This window comes from Desmodus rotundus, chromosome 2, assembly GCF_022682495.2.
Source record: "Desmodus rotundus isolate HL8 chromosome 2, HLdesRot8A.1, whole genome shotgun sequence".
Classification (NCBI taxonomy): Eukaryota; Metazoa; Chordata; class Mammalia; order Chiroptera; family Phyllostomidae; genus Desmodus; species Desmodus rotundus.
Window position 1 is genome coordinate 21,641,269 of NC_071388.1, and position 20,575 is coordinate 21,661,843.

The window sequence follows — 20,575 nt, forward strand, 5'->3', positions numbered from 1 at the left end:
ATGCTTCTTAAAAAATATACATACATATACATAGCCATATATGTATACATGTAATGCATACCCTTTTCTAAAAGATTCAAAATGCACATTATTATATTAAAAATTCCAAGTAATCATTCAGTAACAAAATCTGTTCAACTTCACTAAGCTCAGCTTTTCCCAAACGTGCTCAGTCACGAAGCCTTTTTCACCGTGCAGCAACTATTAATATCCCGTACAGCCAAATAATGGAAATGCTGCATCCAAACCTCATCTGGGTCCCTAATTATTCTATTTGGTCTCCTGGTTCATTTTTTCAACCTAGTTATTTCAAGCTAGAAATGTGGGCAACAAATAAAAGTAGGTTCTTAAATAAAACTCCACACAGTTTCACTCACTCAACCAGCTCATTAAAGTAACAGTGAAATCCCAAGGTTACTGCTACTTAATATCCGCTACATAACCCAGACCCAAGGGTGCCTTTGCTTTTTTTTTTTTTACATTTTCAAAACAATATGGCATTGGCCCACTTTTTCAAGGGCAGATAGCCACAGCATTCCATGTATACCAACTTATCCGAAGAGAATTGTCTTCAGCACTTACTTACAGGCATTTTGGCATAAAGGAGAAAATGAGTGTCCCACACAACAAAGCAGTGTCTGTAGGCCCTTCACGTATCATTAAGAGTACATTCACCTTGAGCCATTAACTTTTACCTCTAAATTAAGTAGGAAGAGATGCAGCTTTATGACTTATACAGATTTATTAAAGTTTTATTCTATCTGAAAACCTACTCAGCAATTCCCGTGGCATTGTCATTTTATCCTCATGAAATGGGAGTAGTAGGCTGTTGGATGGTATGAAAATTCTTATATTCTGAGGTGTTTGTATAACCTAGATCCAGAAAAACACGAACCTGGAGAGGCAGCATTCACGTCTGCAGAGGGTGACAGAATCCTCTGTTGGGTGGACTGACACTACTCATTGCATCCGCCATGGCAGGACAATTTCTAGTATTTTATACATACGCCAGCCAATATTCAGGACTCGTCTGTGTTCCTGTGAGATGAACATATTTCACACGCTCACAGACACACACCCCCAAACTCAAACACTGGGAAGGTCTTTGACATCCCCTCGGGTTTCAAATGGACCCAGCAACCACTTTCTGATTCAACAATTTTAGGAGCCTTATATGCCAGTCGGGGCAAGATTCCCCAAGGTTCATCTGCTGGCAATCGGTGTTCATGCTGATTTCCCACAGTCCAGTCCCCTTGAGATAGCTGCCGAAGTAGATAGAAAGGTACCTAGATAAACTCATGCGATTATCACAGTCTGATTCTGCTAAATTGAACCCATGGTATAATTTAACATGAAATTACATATATGTGTATCTCCAATCAATGGACTGATGTTATGACTCATTTTATAATCAACAATTATTTTGACTTTGTTGATCTCCACCCCTGAATGGATATTGTTACACTGGTGAAAAGGGTTATTAGTTATTATCTGGCCCTTAATACTACTTTTGTGTATGTGCTCATACCTGTAACTGGCACTGTGAGAATTGGAGAATAGTAAGATTGTTTATAAGGAAATCTCTCCACAGTTCCATATGAAATGTTCTGAGCTTCAGAGAACTTATAGAAGTTGAAACAATAGCCTTTGAAGAGTGGTTTCTCCCTCATTATCTGCCTCACAGAATAGCTAAAATCAGCTTGATGGCTTTGTAAGTCTGATATGTTGGGGGCTGGCTGCCCCACGTTTTAGTTCTTCTAAGACTGCCCACAATCCAAGAAGTCGGAACAAGACAGCAAGACTAGATGTGATACTGAGGCCGGGTACTAATGGATTAGAATGAACCTTTCCAATGTTTATATGGAGGTTTACTGAAGACTTCAAGCTGTTATGAGTGCAGCCTCCACAAGAAATGCCACACCAGCCAAGTGTTCTGTACAAGAGCCATCGATCTGCCAGTGGGCAAAGACACAGTCACCCTGGAAGAAGATGACCCAGGGAACACTGGCTCGTGGCCCAGTACTTCAGAGAAAGGTCTCTCCTACACCCATCACCCCTGTGCTACCAGAGAAAAGGGTGTGTAAGTGCTAGTCCTGAGGATGTAACATAGACCATTGTGTCTGACCCACACACCATTTTTTTAAAAATTAATACACAGCATTTTCAATGCATATATTTAACATTTAAAAAGTAGAAGTTTTCAGAATCTCCTGGAAAACTGGAAGATCAGATCAGATTGGTCTTGTTTTCACAATCCGAGATCTTGCTCCAGGTGAGTGGCAGCTTTCGGCTTCAGCTGGGGCATTTGTTTGCAAATCATGGGTTTCGCCCTGACCAGCTTTACTCTTCTCTCACCTGGACCCCGCAGGCATTGGAGTTAGAGCCCATGCTGAGGCTGAAAGGGACAACGGACGGAGAAAGACATGTTTCAGAAATGAGTGATTCAGATTTCGGCTCTATAGGTGACCGATTTCTTAGGTGAACTTGCAGAGTTGTATCTACTTCATCTTCAAAAGTCCCAGGATAGAGAGAATTCAGTGTCATGAGAACATGAATATATGAGTTTAAAACACATGGATGACTTTGTTACATGGAAAACAATAAAAGAGATCTTACATCTAAATTTTATTTAATTTAATAGTGTAGTTTCCAGGAACCCAATGAAACAAATATATTCATCAGTTAAAGAGAAATACATGTCTATTTATCTGACCTTGAGGTGAAGGAGAGGCGGAAATATAGGCTAACCAGAAAGCCAAGGTCTTCTCTTGGAAAGGAAAAAAAACAGAGATGACATTTCCTTTTCTAAACCTTCGTGTGATGAAAAGAAATCAGTAACACTTGCTTTACTTACAACTTTTTTATGCATAAATTTTTAATAGTGCTGATAGAACAGATTAACATATCATGATATTCGGGCAATTGATTTTATAATAAGAGTAAAACAACTTTTCAACTGAATGGTTCATAGTATTTTGAGACTCAAACTAGTCTTCAGAAAATAAAGTGTATGGATGATTGAGCAAAAAAAGCTGATTAACAAATTAATAAATTTAATACATTTTTTAAAATTGAGCACTCACTAATTTTTAGACCCTGTTCTACATGCTTGGGGTTGGGTGCAAAAATTGTATATTTTAATAAATTTAACTATTAATAGGAATTTCAGCTTGATGGCAAGTGTCTTGGGTTTGAATGTCCAAAGAAAGATAACTCTAATACTGTATATGGAGCAAGATTCAATATGTAGGTAATTCGGATGCTTGGTTAGTTTGATTTGGCATTCTTTTACCTTAATTTTTAGTAAGAATATATTATTGGAACCATAAAAGATATCAAAACAGTTAAAGCTATAGACAATATCAAGAACAAAATATTAGCTATAATGAAGACATATCTTTTCCTTTCCATGGTGGTTTTATGTAAGTGGTATAATATAAATCTTTTTGTTTTAATTGTTATTGCAATAAGTTTTATCAGCTGTTTAGAATGTTTGAAATGTTCAAGGACAACCACAAGAAACATTTTGTATTCAACTTTAATTGTCCAGGGATTTTTAATCAATAAATTCAATAGGTCGGTAATGCTGACATATTTAAGAAAATTTGGTTTTCGATGTTTCATTCGTTTGGTCTGAACTTCAGGGAGATCTTTCAATATGACTCTGGATTTGCTTCTTGCAACTCTGCCATCTATAGAGTACTGAGTTAAGATAAAAGTGGAATGTTGACTGGTCCATGCTGTATCCAGCAGAGTACACTCAGGTATCAGAAGTGGTGAGTTTTATCTGTATCCAGTTGGCATGTTCTAAAGGAGGGTTCCTTGGAATGTACAAAGTTGGGTGAGGAATGATAAAGGTCCAAACGTGCTTTCATTTCATCTTTATTTTTTAACAGTTTATTTTTATTGTATTTTTTTTCTACTTACAACTTTTTATCCAAAGCCCAAGAGTCCTGTATCGTAGTGATCTTAAATCAAAAAAGTATACTTTATGCTAGTTTCTCTGCCTCTCCGTACTTTGATTTCAAGTGGCAGCTGTCTTGGATTTGTTCATGCATATATTTCTTAACTCAATGCTAAGCGAAATCAAATGAGGAAATAAAGGCACGTCATTGTGGATCTCGAAACCTGTGTAGGTCTTTTGACCTTGTTGTAGACCTCACTTTGACTTCCTAGAGTCCAGCTCAAAGCAAAGAATTGTACTGTACTATACATTTTTTTAATTTTTATTTATTAATTTTAGAAAGAGAAAGAAAGGGGAAGAAAGAAAACCATTGATTTGTTGTTTCACTTGTTTATGCGTTCATTGGTTGATTCTTGTGTGTGCCTTGAAAGGGGACTGAACCCACAACCTTGGCATATCAGAACGGCACTCTGACCACCTGAGCTTCCCAGCCAGGCTGTACTATCTGTTTTTATTTTCTTTTATACACTCACACTTATACATATCTAAAAATATGCAATTCCAACAGCAGTCAGAATCAAAATCACTATCTACAAATCCTTTTCTCGAGAATAGACTTGTAGCGGATTTTTAAAGTCATATTAACTACAGTAAAGGTTGTAGACAAACATACTCTTTCAGCAGACAAGGTTCTTCTAATGTGAATTTCACTCGCCGTTTGTTCACACAGTTGTTACTGTTCTGTAGGTTTTTACATTGGTTTTTCATCGCTCACCTATGCTACCTCGCTGTCACCAAAGCCTGTGAGTTCGCAACCTCTGAATTTTCAATGAATGTTCCAACATACCATTCACCACAATTAAATTAGAGCCAGATGCAGAAAGAGAACAAAAACTGTTCTGTAATCTTTACTTTTAAAAGAAGTTACAGATTTTAAGAAACACACTGTGTCAGGTTGTTGATTGACACAGGCCCAAGGTGAGATGGTATTTCAGGGAAAAGTTGGAGAGGTGGCTTGGACACAGTGTTTCTCAAACGCGAGCACGTGTGCATCAGAATTACCTAGAGGACTTATTGAAACACCAGTGCTGCCCCCTCCCCCAGAGTTCCTAACAGGTTTCTCGGTGATGCTGATGCAACTCGTCTAAGGACCAAATTTTGAGAACTACCTGAGTTCAATACCCAGAGACTTGAAGTAGTTGTAAAAGAAAGTAAACTGTCAAATTTATTTTTCAAGTCACACACGCACACACAGAGCCTTTATTTTCTTTACTAAATGATTAAAATTTCTTCAGATAGAACTCAGTGAAGCGGTAATGATAATGCATTGCTGGAAGGGAATAACTAATATTTGGAGGGATGCAGAGAGCTGGGTTAGAAGGTGGTGTGAGGCCCAGGCTTGGGAAACAGAGTGCACTGGTTTGAGAGAAACCAGTCTCTAACTACACAACACCAAACAACAATGTCATTTTAGACACTTCTTTGCCAAGATAACTCTTACTACACAGGTCTGTGGTCTGGTTGCTAAAAAAAAAAAAAGGAATCATTATCAATTTGCTAGGAACACAAAAAACCTTTGTTACATTCTTTTATCAGTGATGAATGAACCAGACGTGAAAAAAAGTAGAGTGCATTGAGCAGATTTGTCAGGAATTATACAACACAGCACCTCAGTATGGGATGACTGAGCCTTTGTTTTCGTCACTCCTCGGAGTCCTCGACCTGTATGCAGTCACCAACTCCAGCACCATCTGCCCCAAGGGCGCAGGAATTCCAACAGGTTTTCCACGGCCAAATACTGAGTCAGACTTTTCCTTTACTGTTACTTGAGTCTACAATGACTAATCAGAAGGGCATTAATGCTTTCACTACCTGGGATATGGCTTTCTCCTTTAAAAAAATTCCAGTTGATAATGGTTAAGCAAAATTATTTCAGGCAGTGAGTGTCAAATGCTTCTCAGCAGCTAAATTTCTTAATATGACATCAAAGAAAACTCAGATATGGCTTCAGAATGTAACATGGAGCTCTGCCTACGCTTGACCCCGGGTCTGCTGTCCTTGAGATAATGCATCAGAAAGCCGGGCTTTCCGCTTTAACTCAAGTCGCTTCCATCCTCTGGCAGGATGACAACACACCACTTTTTTTCTCAAAAGTTTTCCTTGTCACTCTCTGAGGCCAGGAAGTTGCAAAGATTAATATGTTGTCACTGAGGCTATTATTTCTAAACCCCTTTGGATTTCTGGGTGGGAGTCACCACTGAAATATCCAGTTTTATTTTTCCTCTTTTCTCTAAAGTGAATTTATGTAGATGTGGCTTTTTTGATTTAAAAACCAGTGTTTGAAAGGGTTACTTTTGTGAGTGTTTTTGAATTATACATAAATCCCAGGACTGTGAAGCAATGTCTCTAAACTTGAAAACATTTTAAATCATCGCTTTCTAGAGCCACATACTAGACAAAGCTGTCCCCCTTCCAAAGCTCCCACGTTGTCTTCACTGTACAGCTTCTTTAGTGGATGCGCAATCAAGATTGGTTGGAAAATAAATGCATCAGCCTCAGCCTCCATTAGAAGAAGATGAAGAAGTAGGAGGAGAAGGAGGACTAATGAGTGTCTCACACCAAGCGGAGCAGTTCGGAGTGCTTTGGCGACATGAATATATGGGGCGATGGGATATAAAAATGTAAGCACTATGAATCTGGGCAACAGCATAAATTAGATCTAAATCACTTACTGTGGGAGTACTGTTCGTCAGACTTAAAAAACACGCACTGCTCTCTCCCTGTTCATCGGGCTTGAAAAACACGCACTGCGAGATGGCATTTGTTGTAGCAGAAAGACTGTACACATAACATAGTAATAATCTTCAGGCTCAAAAGGAGACTGCCTGGGTTCAAGTCCGCTAAACCTGTTTCCTCATCTTTACATGCACATAATAATCACACCTACTTAGAGAACCATCATAAAAATGCAATGAGCTAACACATGCAGACTGCTTAGCACACTACCTGACATGTGCTTCAGAGCCCAGGGTCAAGAATTTAAGTTCTGCTGAGCCGGTGACCAGCTGGGAGAATGGGGACAAGCTGGTCTTCAGGAGTCTCATTTCACACATCTGGATGCACCTACTTTTCATGAGAATCAAGTGAGATAATGTAGTATGAGAAAGCACTCCTAAAATTAGTCAGAGAAGACCAATACCGTGTGTGCGTGGAGGCATGTGTGGTCAGAGACGTAATGCTTAAAAACACGGAATTCTGAAGTAGTGCTCTTCAAACTACTGATTTGGAAACTAGTTTGGTGGACTGAGACTAGTATTTTGTTTTAAATTATCACTGACCCCACTCTGAGAACACAGGTATGTAGTGAGACCCAAACAGCGCTCGGCATGGGGGACACCTGGACTAAAGCCTGCTTTCGTAAAGCCGGGGAGCCTCCTGGGAGAGCTCGTCTTTGTCAGGGAGGAAGGCAGGCTTCAGGGGGTTGACTCGATGATTGTGAATTCGGTGTGACAGGAGACATTTCAGTCTGCTGGTCCTACCCTGGATGTATGTCTGGGTCCTAGAGAAAGAAGGGGAGGCCGAGAATAAAAATTGAAAAAACTGCTTAATTCAGCTCTGAGGTACATTGCATCATAGGCAACACAGTTTTAGAACTTTACGAATAAGCAACTTGACCATAGACCACCACACAAGCCCAAGAAGGGCCGGAATGGGAGTGATGGAGAGGAACAGGGTACCATCCATAGCCCCTGGGATAAACTTTTGGGTCCTGCAGAGGAAAGTGGCAACTCAACACATGTTTATAAGCCCACATGAGACCCTCCCGGGTTCCTCACCAAGAGGGACAGCTGAGCCAGGAAAGTCTAACTTACTGATATGAACGTGATCCTGTGATTCCCCACAGGCTACTGTGACCAGAAAAAAAAGGTGTTGGTCGTGGATACCATAGAGAGAATATTAAATAAAACGAGAAGAGCAGAGGCAAAGGGAAAAACAGAATTGGGTGAATCTGACCACATGCTTGAAGAAGCAACCATACTTCGACTCCAAAGCAATCTAGCCATCTATTTTCAGACTGGAAGGCAAGTATCTACCTTTAGCTGATTGATGAGGAATATGCCCAATGCCTGCTCTATCCTGATGAAGTCATCATGCTTATTAGACTACGGGACTGCATTCTCTCCTGAGTATACCTTCACATGACAGGGATGAGAGAAAATGTATAAGGTGCTGGTTTAGTGACTTGGAGCGTATCAACATGCAAAGCAATAAAAAGCCTATTTCCATTTTCTCTTCACTTCTGGGCCAATTTTACAGAGCAGGTAACATATAACAACTCAAAAATTGTTTCTCCATGACCCTGTTTCTTTCAGCGTCGAGATTCCAATCAATATCTTATTTCCTTTAATATTCATAGGCTCAGGCTCCGAGAAAGACTTTGGCTGGGTATATAATCTGTGTCATTTGGAACTGTAAATTTATAAGTGCCTATGTGCCCAGCCCAAGATAACTGCAAATGGACATAATGCTAGGATAATGACCAAAGCTTAAACCCCAGAATACTCCTGACCTTCCAAAACAACCTCAGCTCCATGCCCACTCATGATTTGTTCAGACAATTTATAAGAAATTGCATGCCTGTCTCCCTTTTGCAAACCAAGAAATCACTTTAGAAAGAGAGTGTAATGAAAGCGAAACATTCAAGCATCTCATTCCCTGGGAAATTACCAACTCACAATATTATTCTTCTGCTTATAGTGTTCTTTTCTCTCTTCTGAAGAAATCTCAGGCTCATGTATATTTATGTTTTAAGTGAAACTTCTATGTTTGTCCAAGAAAAGGGGGAAGGAGATGTCTGAGAAATAGCAATAAGCAAAAAATAAGGGTTTTGAGTACATATAAATAAGAGATAATTTTCTCAAGAATAAGAGAATTTAAGATTTATACTATTACAAGATCTATAGGTGGATCTTACTTGAAAGCATTACTTCTGTGTGTGCACAGGAATGTCTCCCCTAGGACCCCATACTCAACGGAATTTTCTCAGCTTCACCAGGCTTAGTACCTCATGAGGAGTCGCCTTAGTTATTTCAAATTCAAGTGGACTTTATCTCTTTTCCCAGGCATAGAGTAATAAAAAAACTTCTTCAAGATGTTTGTGTGTTTTATGTCCTAATATGGAGAAGAGAGAAAGTAATATTTCTCAGTTCTGACACAGTTGTATGTCTCGAGTGGGGGAGGGACATAGAGTGCAGGTGTTGTGGTGATGTAAACCTGGGCATCAGGCAATGAAAAAATTTTAAGAAACAGTTAACTCATAATCTTCTCAAATAATTATATCTGCACTTTGATAGAATGTTAGCTGAAGATTTTATAAATTTAAAAACAAATCAGAGTCTGTGTCTTATGAAATCTATATGGAATCACCTACCTGAACCTGTTGTTCCCAGGTTACTAATCACTTCTTTGAGAATTCCAACCAAGCTTAAATTGTTCCAGGGAGATCGCTAAAGTTCAAAGTTATACCATCAACGTTGTGTAGTCGAGAGGACGGTGAGCAGACAAAAAAAGAATGTGGTAAGGGGAAATAATGGATCACCTATTTGACACATACATATTGTTGTCTATTTTTGAGTCAGAAAGATGAGAAAATGGATTCACTCACAAAAAGCTTAAAACCTGGTGGAGAAAATAAAACTCACATGGATGAAAATATTAGAGGCCAAATATTTTTATGTATCATTATACTTTGTGTACTTAAAAACATATTGGAATATTATATAACAAACATAATAAAGTGCTATTTTTTGTTGCAGTAATAAACAGAGAAGTGGTTGGGACCCACCGAAATGAGCTGTCATAGATCAGTAACTATCTGTATTGGGGAGCAGTGTCTAAACACACACACGTTATCAATAAAAGTGTTTTCTAAACTTCTGGGGTAATAAAAATCACCCATAGAGCTGATTTTTTAGTAAGCCTTCTCCAGACCCATTGAAATGAACTCTCCAGAAAAAGAGCTTGAGAATCTGGATTTATAACAAATGACTCAGTCGATTGGGATTGGGTAGATTTAGAAAACATTACAGTCCTCAAAACAATTCTATGAAATTATTATCAGTTGTCTTTCACAATTGAAAAAATTAAGGTTAGAGAAGTTAATTAACTACTCAAAGAACTTCCAAGCTGGGATAAAGCGATCTGACTTCCCAAACTTTTGTTCTTTTCACTGCACTAAGATGCCCTTGTTCTCTAAGAAAACGATCAGATTGGATGTGGAAACAGAATTAAAATACTTACTATAGAAAAATTCATTTCTACAGCTGCTTTAAAAACAACATTACAGTCATTTCAAAGTGCTGGAGAAAAGAATATCGAGCCCTTAAAATAAGAAACGTCTTCATCAGAGGTAGAATGTAAAGATTTGTGGGAATTCTGGAGCGTTTTGTGTTCCAGGGAAACGTTGGGCACACACTTGAATAAGAAATAAGGGACCCCGTATTTTCAAAGAGCTACAGAAAAGGACAAGTATAGACAGAGAAAAATACTCCAGACTATCACAGTGCTGTTTGCTAACTCTGCCTGTGTGACAGGCACATTCCAGGACCCTGACATGTAAAAAAGCCAGAATACTGACAGGTGGTGCCGAATTTGTGTCAGTAGAAAGAAGTAATAGAAACACTCGATCTTGAGTTAGGGAGAAAGCTAAACTATAGGGTGATACATTTAACTCCCAGTGAAACCAGAACCAAGCTATGAAGAAGCCTCTAGGCTGCAGACAGGGAGAGCTACTGAATCTGGGGTGTCCTTTCATATCAGGAGTGCACTGGCAAATGTTTAAGAACTGGCCGTCCAGTGGAAAGAAGCTATAATTTGTAACACTTGTTGGTTTTTGTAGTATAAATATACCGTTAGGGCCAATTTCAAGCTACCAATGAATTGTCAAGTAACACAAAATTCCTGAAAATTTGACAACAGCTTTCACAAGCCTGTAGGAGCTAACTCCAGCAGGTCTCTTATTTAGGTTGTTAGTGTAGTTAGCTAGCTCATTACTAATAGAGGGAGCAAAGGGAATTAGACTTTGAGTTTGATAAACTGGGAGCATAAGCCTGTTTGCTTAGCCAAGAAGCTGCAGCTTCACATACTCCAGGGACTGCCGCCGAGGAGACTTAGGCCTCGAAGTGGACAGGAAAGTCTTCCCGTGGTGCCGCCGGCCTGGTACCAGATTCCCAGAAGGAGGAGGAGGGGAAATTTCTCTGCTGTGTACATGCAGAGCGGAAACCAGATGAAACAACAAAACTTTTTGACATGCACAATACAAGTCAAGATAGTGCAGGGGAAGGCGTTTCTATTTCGGGGCACGTGCAGTGAGAGCCAGGGTGACAACATTGAGGGGCAGAGCCTAGCCCAGGGAAAAACGGAAAGGTGATTGGATTGGAGAAAGGGCGTGGGGCCCCAGTAGGTCCAGGAAAGGCATTGGTTGGGTGTAGGGCCTGACTCAAGCCCAGAAAGAATCAGAACGTTGGGTTGGACGGTATGAATGGCACACTGTTCTTTACCATGAACCAAGAAAATATATGGAGGACTACCGGGAGCCTGCTCACCCTCTACATCCCTGAGGGTGTATTAATTCTCTTAACCCCCCTAAAATCTCGCCATCACATTTAAACTTCTGCACACATGTGCCGTTTCAAATTCTTTTCTGTGGACACAGCAAAAGAGCTGGTTTTGACTGGCAACAAGGTGAGTTAGTTCTCTTCAAGCCTGGAAAAAACTAAAAATAGGTGAAGTCACTAACGAAAATAATTGAGCCTGATTTTGTGTACATTTTATGTTAAAATTTTATAAATATTGCTTTAAATAGACCTTTTCAAGCAGCTTTTATGAAATGTTTAACCAAATTTAAAACATAAAAATCAATGAATAAAGCCAAGCTCTCTCTAATGTTTTTGATAAAGAGATTGATTTCTGTAGAAAAAATAATAGAATAGAAAAGGATGCTGAAGTTATGAGGAAGAAATCGGGTCCCTTCTTATCTTAGTCCATTCAGCCTCCTATAACAAAACACCACAGACCAGGCACCTTATAAACAAGAAATATTTGTTGCTCCTGGTTCTGGGGGCTGCAAGTCCAGGATTGGGGTGCGGGCGTGGTCGGATTCTAGTGAGCGCCCTCTTCCAGGGGGCAGACTTCTGGTTGTATCCTCCCCAGGAATAACAGCGGGGGAGCTCTCCCTGTTCTTGTTTATAAAGACATTGATCTCATTCACAGGGGGTCCAGACCCATGACCTAATTCACCTCCCAATGTTCCCCCTTCTTCCTGATAACCATTGTATTTGGGGGATTGGGATATCAAATATATGAATTGGGGGGGGACATACATCCAGACAGTAATACTTCTAGGACAGTGGCTTTCAAAATGCGGATCCTGGGCCAGCAGCATCAACCACACCTACAAACGTGTGAGAAATGAAAGTCTCAGGCCTTCCCCAGAGATCTCCTAAATCAGAAACCCTGAGATAGAAGCCCAATAACCTGTGTTTTAACAAGTCCTCCAGGGGATACGGATGTGCCCTGAGGTCTGAGAACCTTGGCTCTAAAGCAATGTCTCTCCGATTTCAGTATGCCAAGAATCCCCAGGGGAAGCATGTTACCCTGCAGGTCCCTGGCCCAGGACACACACACCTACTCAATCAGAATCTCTAGTGAGAAGGTTCAGAAACAGTTTTAGGTTTTATTTCATGTTACTTTATTCTATTTTTATTTACTTGCATTTTTGTAATTCGCAACCCAGAGCCATTGGGAGGAAGAAAGAAACAAACTTCTTATAAAAATTTTTAAATATGTACAAGGGTAAAAAGACGAGTATAATGAATTCTTGTGGCATTATCACTCAGTTTAAACAAATACCAGTATTTTGCCTGTCTTATTTCATATCCCCTTAAATTTTTTAGTTTGTTTTCTGTGGAAATACTTTAAGGCAGTTTCTAGGCATTATATCATTTCATCAGTATATTTCAGTATGTATCTAACAGATAAGAGCCTTTTCTTTTTTCTTGACAATTGCTATTGTTGTAATGCACAAAATTAACAACAATTTCTTAACTGTACTCCAGAAATATAAAAGTGGTTTCAGTAGTTGGTCCAGACATCACATTCGTTTGTTGTCCTTTAAAATCTCTTATTCTATAATAGTCTCTCCCTCACCATTCCACTTCTTTTTTTTTCATGCTAGCTCAGTGTTTTATTTTATTTTTATTGAATTTATTGGGGTAACAGTTAATAAAATAATATAGGTTTTAAGTGTACAATTCTATAATACATTATCTTTATATTGTATTGCGAAACCATAAAAACCCCAGCAGAAAATCTAGGCAGTAAAATCTCAGACATTTCTCATGTCAATATTTTTTCTGATATAGCTCCTCGAACAAGGCAAACAAAAGAAAAATAAACGAATGGGACTACATCATCCTAAAAACCTTTTGCACAACACAGGAAACCATCAACAAAATGAAAAGACAGCCCAGTGAAAGGAAGAACATATTCCCCATTTCATTTCTTAATGCAAGGTATTTGTTGAGAAACTGGATTATGTGTCCTTTGTAATTTTATACTCTGTGGACTTGGCCGAAGGTGTCTTTGTGATTTTGTTTAGAGAAGCCTGGAAGAAAGATCTAGAAACTTGTTTCACTGGGGTTCACTTGTTGTGGCAAGAATACTTCACAGGTAGCCCTGTGCATTTTCTACTCTCCCCTGCCAGGAGGCTCACTTGGCCGTTTATCCCACTTTCAGTGATGTCACCGGTGGGTTCAGCTCTCACCAAACTAATCAGCCAAATTCCCCCACCAACAATTAACCTAGTTGTTCTAACACCCATTAATTATCCTTGACAAGATGTATTATTTCATTAAGATTTGCAAAATAACAATTTTCTATATTATCTCTCCTATGTATTTCAGCTAGAATACTTCTATAAAGAAGAAATGTCAAAATTTATTTAGTTATCTGGAAGTAGTTTATTCAAGAAAAACAAGATTCTTTACATCTACTGAGAAATTTTACAATAATTAATTGCTTCCTTAGCAACCTCCAAATGTAACAATGAGGATTTTGTTCACTTATTTGTATTTTTATTACTATTATGGAGTCATGGGTATTTATACATACTATGTATTTTGATTCTTTGTAGCCATTATACTTTTTGATGTTGAAATTATCACAGCTTTGTCCAAAGAAGTCCTTAATAGGTTCTTTAATGTCTGGAACAAGAGGAGGTCCCAGAGGCATCTCGCACAGTTCCTGCCCCCAGCTGGGGCAGGGACCTGGGTCCTTGGGGTGGACTCCAGGATTTGGAGACCACAATGAGGGTACCAGGGTGCTCCTCCTTATAAGTCTTTTCTAGTGGGTGGCATTAAGATATTTTTAATTCTAGAAGAAGGAAAATTAATTATGAGTTCATACTGCTATCTGCAATTCAAAATGCAAGATTACCAGCTATTTACTTGACTTCTTGCTGCTGACGATATGAATTTCAAACTAAAAATAGCATATTACTCCTAACAAAAACACTACTGAGCATGGCTGAGACTTCTATCCCATGAGAGATGTACAGTCAGAAATACTGTGTTTTAAAGTCACTCGAAAGAATTTTTTTCTGTGTAGTTATGCCACAAATTTGATATACTGTTAGGTTTATTTGTTTCACTTTGTTCTGAGTTGGGAGAATGACTTTATTCTAATTCTTTCTTTTTTTTTAGTTGATAAGTTACTAACATGATTTGAATAATGAAAACCTATAAAGTAAGGTGCACTCAGAGATAGCCTCTATTGCGGGTTCTTTGTTTCGATATTTTAATATAAATAAGCATGTGTGCAATTGGTATAGCCTCTTCTTTTCTGTCACAAAAGACAGCATACATTGTTCTGTACCTGTTTGGGTTTTTGTTATTTTTACTTAACACTGTCGCTTGGAGATTACACCCCGTCCATATAGAGAGACCTGCCTTATTCGTCTCCGCGGCTGCGCTAAGTGCCCCTTCTGTAGACAGACCATAGAGTTTTCGGTCAGACCTCCACTGGTGGGCATTCGGCTTACGTCTGGATTTCTGTGATAACAAATTGTGCCAGAGAGAATCGAATTGTATATATGCCATCTTGTATTTTACCAGAGTCTCTGTGGAAACGCCAATATTCTTAGAAGGAAGATAGTTAGGTCAAAAGTGAAATACACATGGAATTTTGGCGGATACTGAGCACCAAACACTCCTTGAAGTGTTGGACTATATAGACTTCCTGAAGACAGTATAAGAGAGTGTTTCTTTCTCACAGCCCATCCCACACGCACACTGTCAAATGTCTTCACTTTTCTCCCATCCGACAGGTGAGCAATGGTGCTTCAGTGCAATTTTAATTAGTTCCCTTATTCTGAGCAAGTGGTTAAAGGACAAGTTTGCGTTTACATTTTGTTTTCCACAATCTGTCTTTTCTTATCTCTAGCTCATTTGGGGTGGCCAAAAATATTTTATTGTCATTGAATCTCCCAGACTTGTTTTTATTGCTTCTGCATTTTTAGTCATAGTTAGGAACATTTTTCCTATTCCCAGGTTATGGAAAAATTCATCCATACTTTCTTAAAGTTCTTATCTATACCCAAATTAAACAAGTTCCTGAAGAGATTCTTATATGCACCAAAGTACCAGTTTACAAATCCAAGTTTATAAAGTGATGTCAAACACTGCCATTATCTACATGAGAAACATTTAATTATCTGTCGTGTTTATGATTTTCTTAATTCTTCTAAATGATGCCAATCTGAAGTCTTCTTGCCTGCATAATAAAATGTTTTGTTAGTCAAACAGAAAAGAGTATTTCTGGACTAATGTATGCTCTTTATGAATAAACGTATTCAATTATTAAGAACTTTACCTTTCTAAAAGAAGACAACATAAACCATTATGATGCAGCCCACAATCCATCCAATCAAGAGAAGAACAGGAATCAGAAGTCGTGATGATGTAGATTCTGCTTAAAAATAAAGCAAAACAGATTCAATAGGTCATTTTGGCAGTGTATCTTCTGAATCAAGAGAATAAATATAAAGGGGAAAATACACTGTCCCGTCATACCCAAACATGACTATTACATTTTATACCAAAGATACATGTGACTCGGCTGGGTGTTTGGAATAGAAAGCCTGTGCTCAATCATAGGTCTTCCTTTTACAGTTATGTGACCTTGGGCCCCTCTGGGCTTGAGCTTCCCTATTTGTAAAATATGGGTAATGAAACTTGTGGTATCTACTTCATGAAGCTGTTGCGTGGATCAAATGATATCACATAGGAGCAAGGGCTTTGTAAACTCCGACCACCGTGTGTGTGTTTAGCGTAGACAGCCCACATCCGTGTCTGTGTTCACTAACACAGAGAGCAGCTCTTTACATACACACGACAGAAAACGACTCTGGCACAGTTCCTACTGAACTAAATAATAATCACAACAGGGAAAGGTACTGAAATTGTTCTTGGCCTTGATAGCTAACTTTACTCTTAACTATCATAGGGAAAAAGGCATTATATTTTATATAATCGTTCTCAACTAGAGAAGAGAGATTCTATTGCTTTAACTGCTCACTATCTCAATCAACACTGATCCAAAAAACATATAAAAGACATTATATAATGACTCCTCCTTTGTTTCCTATCTGTACCCTGATGTGCAATAAGTAATTTTAAAAGTATCTCTTTTAAAATATTCCCTGCATCTCAGTCTTTTTCTATCAAACACACACGTATCATGCAAAAAGATTCAAAAACAACACAGAAATATACAATTAACATGATGTGTTAAGGACTCAGATATAACTTAAATTCCAAAACACAATTAGATGTTATGCCATTTACTAACAAAGGGAATACATAGTCTTAGCAATCCCATTTCTATTACAATGTTCACCACTTTAAAATGTGGAGCTTCTTAAATACTGGTAAGATAAAAATCATCTGGAAACTTCTAAAGACACTTCTAAAATTATAAGACATACTTATAAAAGCAAACTTTCTGAAGTTAAAATGAATAGTAATAGTTTAAATCTATGTTTCCAGAAATGCTGGAGTCTCTCTTAATTCTCAAAAATTAAACAGGCTTTCCTCCTTTCTCCACCTTCCCGTGACCTTGAGCAAAGCATGAGCCTCTAAATGAAAACTCCTCTCTTTCCCTGCCATGTGGTATTGCTTTAAGGATAAAGTGAACATTATGACATACCCTTGACTCTCATTTGGATGAAAGCCTTTTTATGAATTAAGGTGTCATGACAGCGGAAGTACAGAGTACTAATTTTTTTGAGCTTTTCATATATGTGATTTAGTTTCTTTCCCAATTTCAAAGGATTAAAAAAATAATATTGATCTTTTAATTTAGTGTTAAAAATATTTTATACAAGTTTATTTTAATACAGTTCTAAAATGTGCATTAAAAATTCTTAAAATATATATATCATTATTTATTATTCCTTATAAACCAATACAATTGACTGTGCATTTTAACATTCAAAGTATAACTGCATTTGTGTTTTTTTAAGACTAACATTTTAAGTTTTACCAAAATCTATACCATTGTTTTGAAATAGTAATATATAGGAACTTTGCAAATGTCACTTACATTAATGGCACAAATAAGCACAAAGCCTCTTTTAAAATAAGAACAATTTCAAAATGCTTCTTCCTCCAGCCAGTCCTGAGCATGCCCACGTAGTTACACCTGGAAGCCTTCTTAAGGTCCCTGTGCTCCAGAACCAGACTGCCCAAGTTCAAAAGGTGGTGCCATCACACTCTAAGTGTATGAGTGCAGGCAAGTTACAGAATTTTGTGATATTTCAGCTTCCTTATCTGTAAAGCAGGAAATTTGGTGATACTGCATACGTCACGAGATTGTGGTCAGGGTTAAAAGTGACAATTCCTGTAGGCATTTAAGACCTGTTTCTTGGACACAGTGTATGCAGCCCTTTTCCCTGATTAGCATTAATCATTTTTCTTAAATATAAAAAATATTTAAAACTTAGAACACAAAGAAATTCAGATGCAAAGCATATCAGAGATAACTAGGCCCATTTTATTTATTTTCATTTTAGAACTAGAAAACAGGCTCGGAGAGGTTGAAGGACTTCCTCAAACTCGTGTGGCCATTTCAAATCTCCTTGATTCCGGCCCAGCATGCCACAATAGCTCAGCTCTAGTCTGACACTGGAGAGTAACTGCCTCTAACTCGTCTTACAAAGCAGGGGTGAACGAACTGAGCTCTCTCATTTGTTTCATCCTTTTGATGTTGTTCAGAATGCATAGACATGTTCCTTAAACTGCACCCCCAGTGCAATTTTTGTGGCCACACTAACATATACGGCTAACGCTCCTTTAGCAGAAATACTACATTCATCAAAGTAAACGAGTAACACCAAATACTGGGAAACATAAAAACAAACCAGCAAGCCCGGGTCCTTTTTGCCAAGAGAGTCTTATGCTTAAATCTTACCTTTTTCAGCCATTCTTCCTGTTGTTGGGTGGGTTGGTCAGAGCCAGGCTTACCTCTTTGTTATTGTTTTCCAGCGTCGCTTTGAACTTTAAATAGAGAGATTATCTGAAGAGAGCAGCAGCTGCCCCTCTCCTGGCTGCCAGTTGTCTGCAGGGTGATGTAAGATGTTGGAAAGCAGACCTCCTCTGGCTCCTGTTATCCTGTTAGGATGGAGGGAAAGGGGGCTACCTGGCCGAAACGACTAAATAGGCTGCGTTATCCCAACCCAGACATACGCAGAATTTTAATTCACCCAATGCCTTCCAACCACACGAAGAACATGTTCAGTGAAGGGGTGTACAGAAGGAAAGTGGCATTGCAAGAGAGAAATCCTACCAAAGGGGGAGGATGACATATTGGAAAGAAAGGGCTTTGAAGATAGAGAGACCTGGCCTCAAATTCTAGCTCTGCTGTTTCTGTAATGAAGGCCAAATTGCTTAACCTGGGAATCAGCTTCTTTAATTTTAAAATCAGGATAGCAATACCTACCCACAGAAGAAGTGTCATAAAGATGAAATGAAAAAGCTCTGTGAAATAGAGACAGTTCTTTATTACATTACAAGATGTAAAAGATAAAACAAATTAAATGGCACCCCTTCAAATGAACGATTGTAAAAAAAAGAAGAAGTTTTAATATAAATGTGCTACAAACTAAAATAATAAAAGGCTGTGGTATTGCCTAGAATTTTCAGAAAGCAGTCATAATCTTGTCATTTTTATCAGCAATAAAAATAAGACATTTCATTGTTTACTGTCCAACCTGGTTTATTATGTAACATGACGTAGGCTATGGTCTAGATTCTCAATGGAATAACCGTAGTGTTTAGATTTGGATGGAAAAGTTTTGCAAGATGAACCTGTGACCAACTTTCCCAAAACTCCAACGTGTGATTGAGAGCACCCTCCTTCAGAACACAAGACTGGCACGGTCAAAGCCGTTTCCACAGAGCTCCAAGAATGATGTTTCCCTGCGAATGACCATGTCTCATCACTGATCAAAAGACACCAACGGTTCTCCATCTCCTAGAGGATAAAAATCTGAAGTCCTTGTTAAGACACCTAAAAAGCCTTATCTCCACCTTTCCATTTGCAAGGATGCTTCAGCCCTACTGAACTCCTTGCTGTTATATGACCACAAGATAAGCTTCCACATACGCAGGTAAGGAGAACATTTGATTTTCTACATCAAGTCATTTACTTATAGATTAGAGTGTGCTGCCAGCCATCTGGTAAATTTATTATATGTCATTTAAGCCAAGTTATCGTCTCTCTCTCTCCCTCTCTCTCTCTCTCCAATGTAATATTGAAACAAATTTAAAAAATGCCTGGCTACACCAGGTAAGAAGAAAGACTATGCCTATCTATGCAACAAAATTCCTGGTAAAGAAAGATACTGTTTTTTCAATATTAAACAATTATATATTGAACAAAAATTAATTGAAAAATTAATTAACAATTAATTAATTGAAGGGGAAAATAAAAAATGGTGATCGACCCCACTGAAATACTGAAATTTTTAACTAAATGGGTTCAAATAAACACTCTTAAGGCAAAGGGTGGAGGAATAGAGGAAGAGAGAGACAGACAGACAGAGAGACTGAGAGAGAGAGATTCAAAAGAAACAGTGAGGTACTCTCCAAACAAAAAACATACATATATAGAGGATAAAATAATTTGCCTAAAATGAATGAAAATAAAAATATAAAATGCTTCTACATTTTAAATACTTACTGCCATTTCAATTATTTTAAGCTTTTTCTTTTGATATGAAAAGGACTATTATTAACATTATTGCTATCAAGTTGGATTTTGAGAAGGGATTACTTTATAATTCATCGTTTATTTTATTTTATTTTTAGTTTTCTATAGAAAGAGAGAAATGGAAAAAACTAATTCAATGAATATGAATTGCTCAGATCTCAGAAAAGGGTTCAATCTAGAATTTCACTTACTTGGTATCCTATTAGTACATTTTTTTAAAGCTGTATAGTAATTATTGAGGAGAAAATGTTTTATTCATTAATAGACTGGTTTCACTTTGAACTCATAAACCCATTTTCTAATTTTCCTCTTAAGGCATACCATTCGGGCACATTTTCTCTTTCT

At 38.1% G+C, this 20,575-nt stretch overlaps 1 protein-coding gene across 3 annotated transcripts; it reads right to left on the bottom strand.

Moving 5' to 3' along the window:
• Nucleotides 1-2,172: 2,172 nt before the first annotated feature.
• On the bottom strand, nt 2,173-18,543 carry STRIT1 (small transmembrane regulator of ion transport 1). Of its 3 annotated transcripts, none has more exons than XM_045197130.2 (3): nt 18,431-18,543; nt 15,833-15,928; nt 2,173-2,395 (listed from the first exon to the last, which is right to left on the bottom strand). In XM_045197130.2, exons 1-2 carry the CDS (start codon nt 18,441-18,443, stop codon nt 15,837-15,839), a joined length of 105 nt encoding a protein of 34 aa, XP_045053065.1. In that variant the 5' UTR covers nt 18,444-18,543; the 3' UTR covers nt 2,173-2,395; nt 15,833-15,836. The 3 variants fall into 3 exon arrangements, with proteins under 3 accessions (XP_045053065.1, XP_045053066.1, XP_045053061.1); XM_045197131.3 differs by lacking the exon at nt 2,173-2,395 and adding an exon at nt 13,970-14,335; XM_045197126.2 differs by lacking the exon at nt 2,173-2,395 and adding an exon at nt 14,351-15,733.
• Nucleotides 18,544-20,575: the final 2,032 nt, after the last annotated feature.